This window comes from Carassius gibelio, chromosome B25 (genome assembly GCF_023724105.1).
Source record: "Carassius gibelio isolate Cgi1373 ecotype wild population from Czech Republic chromosome B25, carGib1.2-hapl.c, whole genome shotgun sequence".
Lineage (NCBI taxonomy): Eukaryota > Metazoa > Chordata > Actinopteri > Cypriniformes > Cyprinidae > Carassius > Carassius gibelio.
This window is the reverse complement of record NC_068420.1, coordinates 9,759,186-9,777,027: the sequence shown is the minus strand read 5'-3', so window position 1 is coordinate 9,777,027 and position 17,842 is coordinate 9,759,186. Positions and strand designations below refer to the sequence as shown.

Here is a 17,842-nt window from a genome sequence, read left to right as displayed (position 1 = left end):
AACTATCCAGGGACAGTTCCTCTAACTAAAGAAACATCCATATATAGATGATCTCCATCAGTTTATTTTTTTATTACTCTTTTATGTTGTGTTTTAGCTTGATCGTGAATGTAAAGTGTGACTACTGTCTCCCTGGCAGCTCTGGAGTGGTTGTGAACCACATGGGCTGGATTTGCTCAGATCTTGTGTCAGATGGCTTGTGTTTGTGAACATCTAGTTGCTGAACTTGTCAAAGTTTGCACGGATTATGCTGTAAAATCTTTGATTTGTGTGCAAGAGTTTTGCGTGAGGCCATTTGTATTAACAAAACAAGATGGAGAAGAGCCAGACTAGTTTATTACATTTGTATGCTGTACAGAAAACTTTCATTGGCTATTGTTATATGTCAGTCATATGCACATGCACATTTATAGTCAAAGTTTTTTTTTTTAATCAAAATATTTTTTGTTCCCACTTTATATTAGGTGGCCTTAACTACTATGTAGTTAAATTTAAATTAATTATTTGGTACAATGCACTTATTGTGTACATAATTTTTTTACATTGTACTTATATATTTTTTAAAATACCTGTAATTACATATTTAATTAATTTCTTTAATTACTTTTATAATTAACTGTTGACCCACCTCTTACAACTCAACCCACCCTTAAACCTACCCATACCAACAAACCCGTCTCTAATCTTACTCGTATCCCACCTCAATAGCAGCAAAAGTGTTTTGCAATACAATATGAACACAATAAGTACATTGTACTTATTTTTGATGTAAGTACATAGTAGTTAAGGCCAGCTTATATAAAATGAGACCCATTGTTACACTAGGAATTTTCATCTTTGGAATAACTTTACTTAAAAATGTTAACCTTTATTTTCTCGCACTTGCATATGGCCATGAATGTACCCTCAGAACCATTCCCACCCACACCACACTACTTACCCAAGAATAAGAATATGGTGTGAGAATTTAAGTGCACAACAGAGCACATTGTGTTATTTTCTTCAATCTCGGCCGTAAATGGGAACACGGAATCCGTCAACAGCAATCTGTGTAGCAGCAGGGTGGATTGTGATCGTGACGAGGCAGTCTATTTTTAGGACAGGTCTTTAGTTTTTCTACAGGTCAACAGATGTTACACTAGGGGACTGCTGGGCCAGAAATAGGGCAGGTATAGCACAAGGGTGCGTGTGTGTGTGTGGTGTGTGAATGTGTGAGTGTTGGGCACAGCTTGTTCAGGCTCATTCACTGTGCTGAATCTCAAGGATTTTTTTGAGTCCTGAATGACACAGCGGGAACAGTGAATCTATTCTGTGTGAGGTTTGCTCATGTTTTCTCATGCTGTGAGGGGTAAAAGAAATGTTTGCACATGGAAATTTCATAGGCAAGTACTGTATATTCAAAAATACATGCTTGAAATCTTAGGGTTTTTTTTAGATGGTTTTAAAGGGATAGTTCATATAGAAATTTCAATTTGTTTTAAATCATTTACTCACTACTTTAGACCTGTATGACATCCTTTCTCACTAAAGGAGACTGTGCTGGTTGCTGCTTTCTGTAAAATTACAATGAGAGGGCACTGAGGATATAAGGTTTAATTTAGGATATAAACAAATCATACAAGTATCATAAACATGGTCTGTTTGACTCGTGCACTCTGTTACCAGTCATTTTAAAGCCATATGATAGTGCTAAGCTGATAATAAAGCAGTAACGTCTGATGCAATGAATCGTACAGACAGTTGCGTCGGCTGATTTGATTTACAAAACTAGTCCAAATGATTCATTCACAAATAATCAAATGCCATTTTAAAGGATGATACCCATAATGGCTTATGCTGAGACATATTTATGTATATTTATGGTTCATAAACACCATAAAAGTATCACAAACACAGTTCATAAGAGCCATTCTGATTGTTCTGTGCAAGCAAAATATCAAAATTCAACCATATGTCCAAGCAGTAATGTCTGATTCAGTGAATCGCTCATTTCAATCCAATGATTTGCGTCATAAAATCAGTCTGACTAATTTTGATTTCAGTCCTGATTTTTCAAATTCAAGTGAATTTTGGTTCAAATTCTAGTGGCTGATGCTGGTACCAATTCATGCATTTTGTTTTATAAACATAAAACTATCATAAAGTTGGTCCATATGAATAGTGATATTCCATGCCATTCTTATTCCATGCCATAGTGCTCTGCAAGGAACACACCAATTTCAATGCCATTATTTATTTATGAATCAAACAGCAATGCCAGATTCATTGATTGATTAATTTGGTTCTCTAATTCAACTCAGAATAAACCCTATAGATCTATTAATAAACAGATTTATGGCTCAATGTGCCTTCATCCCTCAATCCAAATTAGTTTTTCAAAAATTCATTCATTCTGAAGGGTGTGGAATAGATATTAAAGGTACAGTTTACCAAAGTTTTTATTGATTTTCGCTCATGACCAAATGTTGGGCAGCAAATTAATTTTTTGTCCAATTGACTTCCATATTATACTGGACAAAAATATTTTGGGAGTCAACCCCCAAACCATTTGTTTTACTGTCCCTTTAAATAATCTGTTTAACAGGAAGATCTGAGCCATGTTAACCTTTGTTAATCTGACTGTGTTTTTAGCCGGATTCAAAAATATGCACATGCACAGTGTCGTGATATTTCGTATGTTTTATGTTTCGTGTCTGTTTACATCTTAGATACACTTGTGCTAAATAAGGTATTTTTGCAATCTTTTTGAATCTTCAGTGTCCGTTCATTGTAACTGCATGTAAAATTGTGTGGAAAAGCACACACACACACACACAAAATAAATAAATTATAAATAAATAACGGCAGCCTTTCATTTTTAAATTTTTAGGTGAACTGTCCCTTTAAATCTGCCTGAAGAACAATATTTACCTTACCATTTCTGAGGCAGACTTCTCTCCTGTGTGTATGTGTGTGCTGGCTGCTGTTGGCAGTGCTCTGTGAACAGCCTGCATTAACATGGAGAGATTAGTTGTCCTGTGCTGGTACACAGGGAAATATGAATGCAACGAGAGAGAAGGATTTGGTTTTTGTTCAGTTAATCTGCCAGAGCAGCGTGATACGATTGTGTGTGTGTGCCCTTGTAGGTCATTTATAGAACATCAGCTCTGTGCTCAGCTCTGGTTTTAACACTACCTAGCCATCCATCCATTAATGGATTGACAGGCATTTGGTGAAGTGATATGTTATTTTGATATAGGATGGCTTTAGCTGTGTGATAATGATAATCATAGTAATTGTGGGAAGCACTTGTATAGATAGAGGTAACTGTGTTTGACGTGATTGGTAGCTGGAGTGTGTGCTTAGGATCCGTGCTTTGCTTTGTGGCTCCATCCTTATTTTAGGGTTGTGGTTATGGGAGAACCTCCAGTTAAAACTCTCAGCCCAGCCTGGTTGTGGGTGTATGCACTCAAGGCCATGTCTGTTGGTAGATTACAGAGGGCGCTTCGGTTCAGAACCACCCTAATGCTCCCTGCTCTTTCCGTCACGGGCCGCTCGGCTTTGGGACGAGGCCTGTCATTACCTGCAGGATATGAGCTGACCTGCAAACAGATGAGAGGCTTTTCTGGTGAAGAGGTGTGCTTGTGTGCAGGACGGAAATGGAAATGTGTGCTAGTGGGGGAATTATCAAATCATTTCTGGGGGGTCCGATTTTTGTGGGGGCAATGCCCCTAGTGGCTGTTGTTGGTACATTTCCATTTTGGTGCATATTGAGGATGCTGGAAAAACTGTACATTCACAAGTGTCTGATTTGTACTGCTTATTTAGTTTTTATTTATCATTATGTAATAACAATTGCATGTGATTTTATCATTGCTCAACAATGAGGCAAATTATAATTTTGTATTAATTTAGATATTGAATATATATTGGGCTCTCTGACAATGAGAGTAAAATGAGTTATTTAGTGAATTGAGTTAGTCAGTATGTATTTTTTATAATAATTATTATTAATATAAAAATTTTACATGCTAATTAATTATTCTGGAGTTTCATGAACTACAGTGTATTGTGTAAAATTGTATGTGCTAAACACCATCCTGGTCAGTCCTGGATTTCACACTTGGAAAATATGAGCAAAAAAGGCTGTAAAAATAAATCCATATTGCTTATTCTTTTAATCTTTCATACATAAAATTCACAAAAATCTAACTTTTCATTTATGTAAAACAACTGAAAATGGGGGCGGGACTGATAAAAATAAATGTTTTTCTCCAGTATACATTGGCCACAATTATTAGCCCTCTTAGAAATTCTTATGGGTAAAATATCTCAGAAACATAATTACATTTGACATTTCAAAACAATTTTCCTAGCCTTTTTTCCCAACAAGGATGACAATTGATTTATTATTATTATTATTTTTATAAATTTTTTTACATATTGTTTTAAACGTATTATTACAAAGTCAACATAAAATCAAAATTCACATTTTTTATTTGTTAATGATTAGACAGTCATAATGATGATGTTTATTATTATGACCCATAGGGGTTATTAAAAATAATAGGTTTATTCATGAGTTTGAACTGAGTTGTAATGCGTAAAATTTAAGCTGCTAAATATAAATATATAGCCTATATACTGTACATAAAACCCAGTTGTTGGTCTAATTATGAATGATTATTGCTTTGTTATTTTAATATAGGACTGTGATTAATATTAATATTACTATCACTGTTGTTTAAGAAAACTCATGTTTCATATTATTATCTTCACTTCACAATTCATTAAATTCCAGATTCAGTTACTATTTTCTCATTGAATAACTTTGATACATCAGATTATAGTAAAGTGGGCAGCAAATTAAACTTCACGTTGATTTTAATAAGGAGGGCTGCCATTTGTTGCAACATTTTGTAGTCTATTGTGATTTTTGTGTGGCTTATAAATACTTTTTAGACTGCTGTCTGTATGGCAAAAGCAAACGTCTGTGTCTGTGTGTAATTACGCCTGATGGTCTCCTGCTATCATAAACCAGTAGCGGCTCTATACACATCAGAGACATATGGATGTTAATGTGGGCTGCTGCGGTGCCAGGCAGCAGGAGAGGGTGTTGTAGGTGCTGATATGCTGTCACAGAACTTGTTATGCTCAGCAGGAAAAGCAAAAGAACATGTGCACGTTCTCTGTCCTGCTGGGCCGCCTCTCTCTCTTTTCCTGCCACATGGTCATATGACCAACCGCTCACCTCTGTTTCCTTTGTCGGTCGGGTTTTAGGGCGGTTTCCCTGGCAACTCTGTTCTCGTATGCTTGTGTTCGCTCTGACAATGCCGCCCCCTTTCCACCCCTCCCGTCCTCCGCTGGCGCTCTGGGCTGTGCTTGTCTCATTCTGTTCATCTGCTGTAGCTGTGATGCAATAAGACATGAAGGATCAGGTGCTTGCAACGAGACACATCAACTCTGACACTCTTAAACTGCATGATGGACTCACTGAGACACTGAGGAACCACAAGGTAGTTATAGGCCAATATATCAACCTAGGCAGATTAGAGGCAGGCTATTTTGAGATTATTGTCTTGGTCGATTAACAACCTGGTGCCTGTTACAAAACCTACCAACTTGTCAATACAAATAGTTATTCAGAAAGGATTTTCAATTTTCAATTTAATATTAAAATTTTTTGCGCACATATTTATTTATTTATTTTTTAGATATGATCATTTCCATTGGTATTTTATTTTATTCTGCTCTGTTTAATTTAATTTTTTTTTTTTTTTTTTCTGTTACAAGGAGTCGTGACAACTTAGGTGTGGGTGCTTTATTAATAAATCGTAGTGAGAAAGGCAGGGTCAGTAACAGCAAACAGAATCATCCAAGTTAATCCAAAAGTGTATTTCAAAAGCAGGCAGAGGTCAGGGCAAGCAGCAACCAATCAGAAAAACAGACACAGTCCAAAATCAAAGAAAACTAAGGCAAGGAAATGTTACAGGCTAGCAATCAACTGCGATGGGAGAGTGTACGTGTGCCATTCTTAAAGTGAGACTAATGAGGTAATGAGAGACAGGTGACAGCAATTGATGATGAGTGCAGCTGAGTCTGGGCAAAGGATTATGGGAAATGGAGTCCTGGGTGAATGATAATAATCAAGGAGGAAGTGTCAACTGGTGGAGCTCATGGGCACTCCAGCTGGTGATCGTAATAATTTCATTTATATATTTTTTTCATTTTTACTTTTATTTTGTTTAATTTTTCATTTCATTTCATTTGTTTTTTTTTTGTTTCTTTTTATTTATACATATTTTTTTGTTTGTTTCATTTTATTTCAATTATTTTAGTTTGTTTGGTTTCATTTGATTTATTTCATTTTATTTAGTTTCATTTAGTTTAGTTTTTCTTTGCTTTGTTAATTTTTTTAATTGTATGTACCATGTACATATGGTATTGGGCCGTAAGTACTATGTTTTTTCTTCTTTCTTTTTGTAGTTGTAATTATTGATCTGATATTTGGCTGCAGAAGCGGATAATATCAGGGCATATTCATCCCATTTTTAGTCCAGTTAATGAAAGTGCTGTTTTTCACTCTTTTGTCTTTTATTTTGAAGTAGTACTTTAAGCATATATTTGGGATTTAACTGTTTTTAACAGACCAAACAATACAGTTTTTTAATTTTGTCATCAAACTGGTTATTATTCATAAAAATAATTGGCTACCGGTGTCAGTCAGACTACAATGTCTGTGCTCTGCATTTGTTGCAAAAATATTGGAAGAATAAAGTAAGCAAATGACTCATTTGCATCAGAGCTGAGGAACATTTGGATGACATGCTTGAATGTGGCTTGTTTTCCCTTCCTGTTCATGTTTGGATGATACTGTGTTGACTGTACACTATATTCAATCTGTCTTCAAAATACCCTTTGACCACATTAAATCTACTGAAAACTAGAGAAAAAATGTTTTCAGCCTGAGCAATATAGAGCAAATCAATCCACATCACAGATCTATATATATTTTTTCCTCGAGAGAATATGGATTTAAACTCGTGATGTGTGTTTTGTTGTATTTATGTGTGTGTGCAAACATGCGTTTTATTTTCATTTGCTCACATGGGTGCTTTTGAAGATAGGTCAGGGTTTATCGATTTGCAAGTTGTCTTTGTTTTTAGCCACAGAAGTCTGAAAGCAATTTGTATTTGTGTTGGGTCACTAGAGGTCACGCAGATGGAAAAAGTGAGTGAGATGGAGAGAGATGTGAGCGGGGGCAGGAGGAGAACCAGGTTAAATGACCACAGAGAAAATGTCATGGAGGAATTATTCCTCTAGTAGACACAGTATGATATGTATAGTAGTGGAATGTTTGTGTTTGTGTCTGTAGCAGAATATTGATCCACCATGATCTAGATTTGAGAGTATATTTAGAGCAAACACCCTGTAGAGAAGGGGGGGGGGCATATGGGCCACCGCAAGAGCATGATGGGTAATACTGAATCATCATCATAATCCTCTGCCGTCATTCCACAGACCAAAGGATCTGTGCACAGCAGCTTTATTCATTCAAACACAGTTCAAACAAAGTACATTAGAAAATAATTCTGTTGCATTTTTTTGTTGTTGCAAATATACATTTTATATTTGTGTTTTTATAATTAGATTATTGATTATTGATATAGATTATGATTATTTTTTAATTAACAATTTAAGTGAAGTTTGAATTGATAAAATATTTAATATTTTTATTTTAAATGAAAATCTGTTTTTATTTTAGATTATTTATATTAAATATTTAAAGAAAATATTCAGTCATTTTAATTAATTTGCAAATTAATTTTAATATGTTTTTTGAATTCTTATTATCCATGTTATCCAGCATGACTCAAAAAGGTTTACGAGCATCTGCTCTGTGGTTCTGACGTTTTGTACAAAGGATTTAACATAGTCAAAGTCACAAATCTGCTTACATTTCAATTTGTGACCCAGAAACAGTCTATAGTCTTAAATATTTCTTGTTCATTTTATACCATGAACAGTTCTTTTTGGTTACACTTTCTAAAGATGTTTGGTTAACATTTTAAGGTGTCCTTGTTACATGTTACATGTACCAACTATTATAATTACAGTTAAGTATGCATAATTACATGCAAGTAATCCTAACCCTAACCATATAGTAAGAACATGTAGTTAATTAACTATTTCCCCGCCATTGACGACTTATCTCGTCTTTTAGACGACAACGATTCGAGTTTTTATGACTTTTCGCGTTTTCACTGTTATACACTAGGGAGCGCTATTACACATCTTCTGAATGAGTACAAAACCTCGCGAGCAAAAACACATGTGAACAGTTGCATTTTTATGAAACCTACCTATATTCAAGAGTTTTAAGCTAGGATAAAACAATTTGTTTAAAAGTAGAGGCTCTGATCTTTATGGTGTATTGTATATTCAAATATATAATATTTGGCCATCAAATTTTTCATGAAAATCATGAAAATCATGAAAAGTACTTAAATGTATAATAACATTGTAACAAGGACACTTTCAAATAAAGTGTAACCCTTTATTTGTCAGAATTTTGAAATAAAAAAATCAATTAACAGTGTGCTCTCAAAGTGTTGCCCCCCCGCTGTACAGTATGTTCATACCCAAATCACAAGAAATGAACAGTGAGAAAAATCCAGAACAGCCATATCTAATAGCACCTTGCCTCTCCTCTGCCATCCCACGCACTTCTTCACTCAAACACTCGCTGTCTGTCTTGCCCCTGGATGCCACTCAATCTCACAAACACCCACACAGTAAAAGCACTCATCACCTTGTGAAACCAGGTGTCAGGGACTCTGGGTGAGTAATGATCGCTCCCCGCTGAATGAAAGTGGTGGCGCAATCAGACTTGAGTTTCTGCTGCTCTTTGGAAGACAGATAATCGTGATGATTGTTCTTCTATTGGAAGTAATTCAGTTCATTAAACCAGTTCAGTTCCATGCATTAAAAAGCTTTAGACTCTCGACTAGTTTAGAGTAAAACTCATCAAACAAGGGGCAGAACCAGTCTTGTCTCTCAAAAAGTCTTTTGCACAGTCAAGCACCCTTCTATGTTTTTCTTTAATAGTCTAAATGTATTAATACATTTAAACCATAAAACAGTAGGGGGTTTGTTGTTGAAACAGTTAACGGTTGCCAGATTGATAAGGATTACAGCTGCATTGATTAATGCCGGATTATTTAGAATATGACAGTAATAATCCCTCCACAATGGTGGCACATTGATTAGCATCTGAAATGAGCTTTATCTACCATGCAGAGGAAATGCCATTTGATCTGTTGATGGATTAAATTATATCACAAACATTTTGCCACTGCTATTAGCCTTTATTTAATAGCAGTCAGAGAATACTCAAGAGAGGCAATGCTTCGGCTGGAATTTCCTCGTCTCATTTCAATCGTGTAATGTCTGCGGCTAAATGAGTGCTCGAGAGCTGTACCCAGTTTCATTAACACCTCGCATAAAGCAAGTGTTTGGCTCATGGGACTTGAAGACACTTGCCTGGTGATTGCTGTCCCTTGTCAGTCCTATTTATTTATTTTTTTTCAATTGTATTGAGGCCAGAAAACCATTTGCAAACTATTGGTTGATTACAGTTAAGCATCTGCGATTGTACACATACATTGCCAAAAAAGATGGTTTTTCAACAATCGTTGCCCAAATATTACTCTAATGAACATGAATCTGCCTTTAAAAAAAAACTTAATTATGTTAATATATGGCGAACTGAATGTGTTACTTATTAGACGTTCATACACTGTATTTTTACTGTGTTTTTATGGTGAAAAATCTTGCTAAACATATAAATCCCATTGCCTGTTTTTCATGTGCTAAATTCTATGATCATTTGCACATAAATCATAATAAAGTATAAATAAATTACAAAATATAAATTATAAAATATAAACATAAAAAGTAAATTATTTAAAAACAAACAGAGCATATTTAAAATGTTTTCCATATTATTTAAAAAAGATACTTGAGGAATGACAATTTGTAGACAAATCCGTGTTTAAATTTGCTTAGAAAATGGGAGAAGTCTTTTTGATGGAAGGGTAAATAACTTTAATTTGGCATTAATGCCTTTACCACACACACACACACACACACACACACACACACACACACACACACATATATATATATATATATATATATATATATATATATATATATATATATATATATATATATATATATATATATATATATATATAATTTTTTATTTTTATTTTTTTTGCTTGAAGATATTTCCTTTAGCCTGTTTAGATGACTAAGGGATATATTAAATAAGTTATTGTGTGTGTGTGTGTGTGTTTGTGTCATACTAAATGGGCATTGACCAGACTGATAGACAACAGCAATACTGTTCATGAGTGAGTGCAGTGTCGCCATGGCAACAAACTCCCTTGAGTGTGCTCAGTGCAGTGTCACTCGCTTGCTCTGGTGCACACACACACACACACACACATGCATGCACATACACATTAGTCCAGAATAAGCAATGCCCGAGTTCCATATGGAAATTAAAGAATGGGGTAAATGAACCGACATAAAAGTGACAAACCTCAGGGTTTGTGCATTATGTCACAATATGTTTTATTAGCCTGACCTTGTTGATTCTATGAATGAATAAAGTCAAATATCTGTACCGATCGTGTGTCAGGCCTTTACCGCTGAAGAAGTTTTTATTTTATTTTATGTCTATCTCTCTCTCTTCCTGTGGTCTTTTAATAATGATCCAATAGAAAAGTAGCACAGCCCTGCTGATGAGTTTGCACTGATCTCTGAAGTTACCGGATACAAAACCAGCACCTCACGCACACTTATCAGCCTCATCACACATTATTTCATGCCTTTACCACACACACACACACACACACACACACACACACACACACACACACACACACACACACACACACACACACACACACACACTAAGAAGACCAAAACCTGTCCACACATGCACACAAACACCAAGACCTGTCCACACATACACAACAAATTAATCAGCGTTTTGATCAGAGAGTTCACAGGAAGCTAAAACTAAAACATGCTCCTTTATACAGCATTACTCATATGCATTCTTAAAGGAATACTGCATAATTATTATTGTTTTATTTTATTTTTACATTTTTCAACTGCTTACACACAAAGGGCCAGTTTTACTAACAGCTTGCACCAGCGCAAACCGTCTTTTGGTCATTAAAATAGTACTTTCAAATAATTTTCTGTTGAAAAAACAAAACTGTAGTTTATGCACATACCTGTAAAACATCTACTAAAGAGATACATGCGATAATCATTCTCTTTAAGAGACAGTGTAACCGTGTCACTTTTATTTTCTTAATTGTCCTAACTTGATCAACCTTAAGGAGAACCTTTACGTATTCCTAAGATAATATTTCATTTTATTTCCATACAGTTAGTTTAATAGCTTTTTTTTTTTTCTCGATTTTGTGGTAAACATTTGACACAGACATGTTCCCAACAGCTTTTGTAAGTCACTTTAATTAAATACTGTAGGCCTACTTAATAACCTAAAACCGTTAATAGCTTCTACAGAGCAAATTCTGTGTTTCTAGGTTTATATTGACTGGTAAACAGTCACAGTCATCGACGTGACATTTGTCAGTGTCTGTCTCTTTCCTCATGGGTAAAGTTGTGATCAGTATTGATTAGTAGGTGAAGGATTCGTGTATAAACAGATCTATAGCTGAGGCTTTCTAAACAAAGTGTTCGCTAACAGACTTCCTGTTGGTGCCTGCATTCATTTAGTTTATTGCCTTGATTATCAGGCTTCTAGTCTGTTCTGGAGCAATATTGACTCACATAGGAAAGTTATCAAAGGCACACGTAACATTTAAGTGCAAACACTTAAAGTAAACACACGGAGCAGAGAGCTGGTTGTTGAAAACCACAGGTAGAAGTTTCCCGAACACAATAACAACTGTTTTAAGACTACATAAGGATTATATCTCCCAGGAAAGACAAATTACATCTCAGTATTGTTTTGGTTGTTTTCTCCTAGACAGCTGTTAGATTATAATAAGAGCAAAGAAAGTCTTATTATGAATTATTGTTCATAGTTTGTCTTCCCTAGGGTTTCAGAAGATATCTCAACAGTGTCTCAAAAACGTCTGTGATAAAAAATCAGATCTCAGTATGAACCAGTGTTTTTGTTGTTAACTAAAATGATTCAAAATCATTTTCAGTAATTAATATTAAATGAAAACAAATATGAACTAAAATAAAATGACATTTAAATATTAAAAACTAAAAATAAATATTTAAAAACTTGGCAATTAACTGAAAATTACTAAAATTTTTACAACTAAAATACAAATTAAAGCAAAATTGAAAATTTTAAAAGGTTATCTAAAATATTACTAAAATAGTACATAAATCTTCACAAAATTAAAACTATATATATATATATATATACATATATATATATAGAAACTAAGACAAATCACATAAAATTACTAAATAACTATAGAACAGAAATGTTATTATAAAAAAAAAGCCAATTGAAAATGTGAACAAATGCTATAACAATATGTAAATACCACTAATGTGAACTTGAATTTCTCATCAAATACTACCAAATACCAAAATTATCTGAGCTATTTTGTCCATATATTTAAAGTTGCAGCATAGTATATTACTGAATTAAGTGAATTAGATTCCAATTTCTTTGTTTAGGCAATTTCTATATATTATCATGTTTACAGGACAGCCAATAAACAGCACTTTTGTAGTTGAGTAGGTTGATTTTGGAAAAGATTCCCTGTCTAACAGTCCCAGAGAGGATAATACCACTTACTGAACCTTTAAATGGAGCATAAAAGTGAAGTAATGTCCCCTGAGCTATTAAAGAGCAATCTTTGAGCAATAAAATGTTCCTCTGTGCTGACCCAGATCATCTATCTGGGCACTGATAGATTTACATCTATTTATCTGTCAGTTTCAGTATAGATTTAAAGGGTTTATTTGCCCGAAAGTTAAAATTAGCCTGTGTTTTACTCCACCTCAGGCCATCCTAGGTGTACATGACTTTCTTCTTTCAGATGACTTCAATTAATTAGAATGAATTTCAAACGGCTTCCGTGTATGACAGATATTGGAAGTGATAGAAAAGTGTTCATTACATTTGATATATGAATATTTTTCTGACAAAAACGCATGGATTCGCTACAGGAGGTCATCATTCACCCCCCGGAGCCATGTGAGGCATGTTTTATAATGGATGCATGCACTTTATTTGACGTGTTTTGGACTGTTCAACAGAAATGCCCTTCCATTACAATGACAGAGCTTAGAAGTGCCAGGACTATTTTTAATATAACTCTGGTTAGATTCGCCTGAAAAAGAGTCATATACACCTACAGCAGGATGGCTTGGGTGAGTAAAACACTAAATGGCTAATTTCCATTTTTAAGTGTGAATTAGTGGTTAAGTATGTATGTGTGATCTTACAAAACCATATGGCAGCTTGGTTTAGGGGCTAAACAACAGCAGGCAAATCTTTTGGGAATCTGTGAAGAGTTGAGGACATTGTTGTTGATTCCCTTTGCAAGCTTTGTGTGCGTGTTTGTTTGTGTGTGACCTGAAAGCAGCTCAGCAGTAGGCAAGCTTAACCTAAAGACATGGTCGCTTAACCCCCTTCGCACATGTGTGTGTGTTTGTGTGGTAATGTGCATGTATACAGCATGCAAAGCTGCAAACTACCACACATTCATTTGCTACACTCTTCCTTTTCCTGTTCGTGTGCACTGACGTCCCTGTCTGTCACTCTTTGAGTCAGACGGCTCAAATTCTCCCCAGTGCAACCCTGTGCACGCAGCAGGCTGTAAAAGTTCAGCCCTCTCAGAAAAGGCAACGAGGAGCCCAAAAGAAAATGATTTTTTTCCTCACGTCTAGGCCACTATGTAGTCGACACACTGGTCCGGCACAGATTAGGTGGCGGTGATGGATAAAACCCTGGAAATTATTATTCCACAGATTGAGTGTGTGTGTGCAGATGAGGTGAGTGTGGATGCAAAGGGATTATTTGTACGTGAAGCTTTGTGTTATTGTTATCTAGGGAAACTAATGTACTCTTATTGGGTAAAATACAGACTTTTATCTGTGCTTTAGCAGTATTTTTAGGAGACTTTGTGTGAGAAAGGTCATTCGTATGAGTGAATGTACAAGATGGGTTCTTGCTGATCTGCATGAGATGGTATTCACAACCCATTATAATCTGTAATGTGGCATAATTCTATGTGAAACAGCATATTCAGTTAGAAATGTGTGAGATAGGACTTGCTTTTATCCAATGGGGATTCATTGGATAGTGACCATTTAAATTTGATATTAAGTTACGTCTTGTGAACTTCTTCTTCACATGAGCGTCATCTGTCAACCCAGTTATAAAACCACAGCAGTAACATATACACTTCCTGGTTGTGTCAAAGGCTGACCTGTCCTCTTTGATCTGAGGTAAATCTTTTGATGATTTAGGTCAGGGTTTCAACTCATTTAGCATCTGCTGTAAAAAGGCAACTAGCATCTCAACATAAAAGGACAGCTTTTGCCTTCAAAACAAAGATTCAAAGCACTTTAGATTTATGTGTTTTATGAGAATCTCTAAAATGATAGCTTTTTTAAAGGTTATTAAATATCAAAGGAGTGGAGGGAAAGTATTAGGGGTACAAAAAAAATCATATGCAACATTTTTCTTTTCTTCTCATTTTAAGCTCTGTTTCAGTCTGTATTTAATTACATTTATATTAATTATATTTGACAATTTTAAATTGCATTGAATAAAGGGTCTAAAACAAAATAATGTAACACCTCTGTGACTTCTTTGTTCAAGAACAAGGTACATTTAATTGGTACTTCCTTTTGACAAAGAATCAGTGTAATTGTCTCTCTGTGAGGTTGCAGTCTAATCTTCCTCATCATCTGCTCTTTTTTTTGTATAGGCCTGTTTCTGTCATGAGGAATAACCACAAAATAACCACCACTCTACAAAGGGACTTAGTTATCATATTTTACAGTGACACCTGTGCAGTGGTAGCTTTTTAAATGGTAATTATCCAAATTTCTCTTTTGTTAAAATCAAAAGGTCATTTGGGATAATAAGCCACATCTGGTAGACCCTCTTTCTAAATTTTAGATGATTTAAAGATTTAAATAATGAGCATTTATAAGGTCACTTGCATTTCATACAAGTTTTGATTTCATTTACAAACAATAAGCTATATTAAATGACATATTTTGCCAAACCCAATTCGAGATGAAAATGAAGCACCTTAGAAGCAAAAAACTAAATTCTTACATAGCAGGCTACATTTGGTGTCCTGATCTGCGTTCTGTGAAAAGCTATTATTATTTATTATTCATCATGATTTTCAAAACATTTAAAATTTTACTGGGATCCAATTTGTTGATTGCACATTATCCTCTACTTTCATCTGATTGCCTGTGTATTCTGTTCCCCCCTCCCTTTACTTGTCTGCAGGCTCTGTGCTGACAAGGCCTTCCCTTTCCTGGCCCGACATATTCTGAATCCCAGGAGGGTTTTTTTGTCATCACCATGATTAGAGTCTTCAGGAAATTCTAGCACTGCAGAGCCCCACCAAGGAGGGAAGAGGCTGGGCTTGGAACCCTGTGTATCCCAAATTCAAAGTCGCACATAGCGAAGGACCCAAGAACCATGTAGTATACCTCTTTCCGCCACAGGGGGGAGGGTTAACTTTTTAGGTCTTTTTTTTGTACAATTAATTTTTTTTTGGCTGGGAGTTGGTATACAAGGTGAGCCAGAAATGGTCTTGCACACCTCTCCCTACCCTAGTGCCTTTCTCAGCTTTCTGAGCTGTCTGTCTTGGGTCTTTGTTTTCCCTTGCTACTGGTTATTGGATCGGTTGTTGGCCTCCTGTGTAGCAACATCACTAGAGAAGCGTAGACGCTCCCAAGATCCCTGCTCTTTTTTGGCACTTGGGGTCCTGATCTCTACACCGCTCTACCTGGTGCTTTTACTGGCATCCTTACCCTTTGCTTTTATTGGCTTCCTCTTGTGGGCCCCACTGCAGACCATTAGGAACCCCTACATCTACTCCTACCAGAAACCAGACAAGCATGGCGCCGAGCAGGGAACATTATCTGGAACCGGGGCGGCACTTGCTGAGTGGCGTCTACAGGGTCGCAGTTTTTGCTTCGGCAGTGCCAATGTTTGCCTGCTGCCGGACTCACTCGCACGCTTCAACAACCTTGCAGACACTCAACGGCGAGCTCGTGAAGTGGGCAAGCGGATCCGAAATGGTGCGAGCAGACCCCAGATCAAGATATACATCGACTCACCCACCAATACTTCAATTAGTGCGGCATCCTTCTGCAGCTTGGCTACCCAGGGCTTCCGCCGCACCTCATCTTTGGACCATCGTCCCGAGCCTGTAGTCACCACTGAACCTGAAACTGAGGCCTTAACTGAGTGTCCCATTCACCCCTCAGGAGATACAAGCTCGGATTGCCCTGTCCACAATAATGGAGCCCAAAATTCCTCGGAGTGTCCCCTGCACCCCGATGGAGAAGAGAATGCTCCTGATTGTGCCGTCCACCAGTTTGCAGACCCACAATCCTCTGGTGACTGTCCAGTACACAGCAACATCATCCAGAACTCAGAAGACTGTCCTCTCCATCCGGCTGGAGTGCAAATCAGCATCACCTCTCCTGATTCTGAGCAGACTGAGGCTGAAAAAGGAAATCACCAGACTGGGGATGGAGATACGGGTAGCCTAGAAAGTCGTACGGCCTCACGGGAATCCCTGGTTCGCTTCCACGCAGCCGATGGAGGCATCTCCCCCAATAATACCCTTTCACAACACCGCACCTCAGTCTTTAAAAGGTCGATTGGGCGCAAACGCCGTCACGGAGATGACACCTTTGACCATGAGATCTCTGCCTTCTTCCCAGCCAACCTGGACTTCCTTTGTCTGCAGGAAGTCTTTGAAAGGCGAGCTGCAGAAAGGCTCAGGAGACAGCTGCACCGCTATTTTCCATTTGTGCTGAGCGATGTGGGACGCTATGGCTGGAAAGGCTGTTGCTCCCGGTTCAAGTTCTTGAACAGCGGGCTTCTGTTGGCCAGTCGCTACCCTATTCTGGATGCCCATTATGAGTGCTTCCCTAATGGGCGCAGCGAGGATGCTCTGGCTGCTAAAGGAGTTCTTTTTGCCAAGGTGAGCTTGATCCTTTCTTATGGTATGCTTTTTTACCCATTTTTCTTGCATTTGTTATATCCAGGATATCCTATGTTTAAACTGGTTTATGCTATTGTACATCCTTGCATGTGAACCAATGCAGCATTCAACTTGATTTACTGAATCCTTAGATCTCCAGTGTAAAGGCATCTTTAAGAGTAATGTTTTATATTCAGCCAATTCATTCTGATTATCATTGTTTATACCTGCTGTACAACATTTGATGCATGTCACTGATATCGAAATGTCACATTAGGGCATGTTCCAGTTCTTGAACTTTCCATGGCACATATCTGGAGTTAAAGTTGGACTTGTGGTTTGAGTGTACACAAACAGCCTGAATAATTTACAACTAGCCCTTTGTAGCCCAGAGGGCCTTTTTGAAACACTCATCTGTCATGCTTTCAGAAACACAGGCTGCCGCTCTTTGTTGAAGCATGGCTAGATGTACACTCCTGTTGCATTATATATGGTCTTAATGGGGCTGTGCACTTATGCTAAGTAGTTATTACAATTCTATATACAAATATAAGAAGCGGTGAAAGTATGCACTAGCAGATGATGGATTATGAACT

General features: G+C 36.6%; 1 protein-coding gene across 3 annotated transcripts in view; it reads left to right on the top strand.

Annotated features, from left to right (window-relative positions):
• Positions 1 to 17,842, top strand: part of LOC128014702 (sphingomyelin phosphodiesterase 3) — a 42,575-nt gene that overhangs the window by 3,160 nt on the left and 21,573 nt on the right. Inside the window, exons 2-3 of one of the 3 annotated variants that reach the window (XM_052598410.1) lie at positions 14,994 to 15,099; positions 15,533 to 17,246. In XM_052598410.1, coding sequence (XP_052454370.1) covers positions 15,837 to 17,246 — 1,410 coding nt within the window. In that variant the 5' untranslated portion in view covers positions 14,994 to 15,099; positions 15,533 to 15,836. Of the gene's footprint in view, positions 1 to 13,829; positions 14,053 to 14,993; positions 15,100 to 15,532; positions 17,247 to 17,842 lie in introns of those variants that run through there. The other 2 variants (XM_052598408.1, XM_052598407.1) reach the window with 2 other exon arrangements.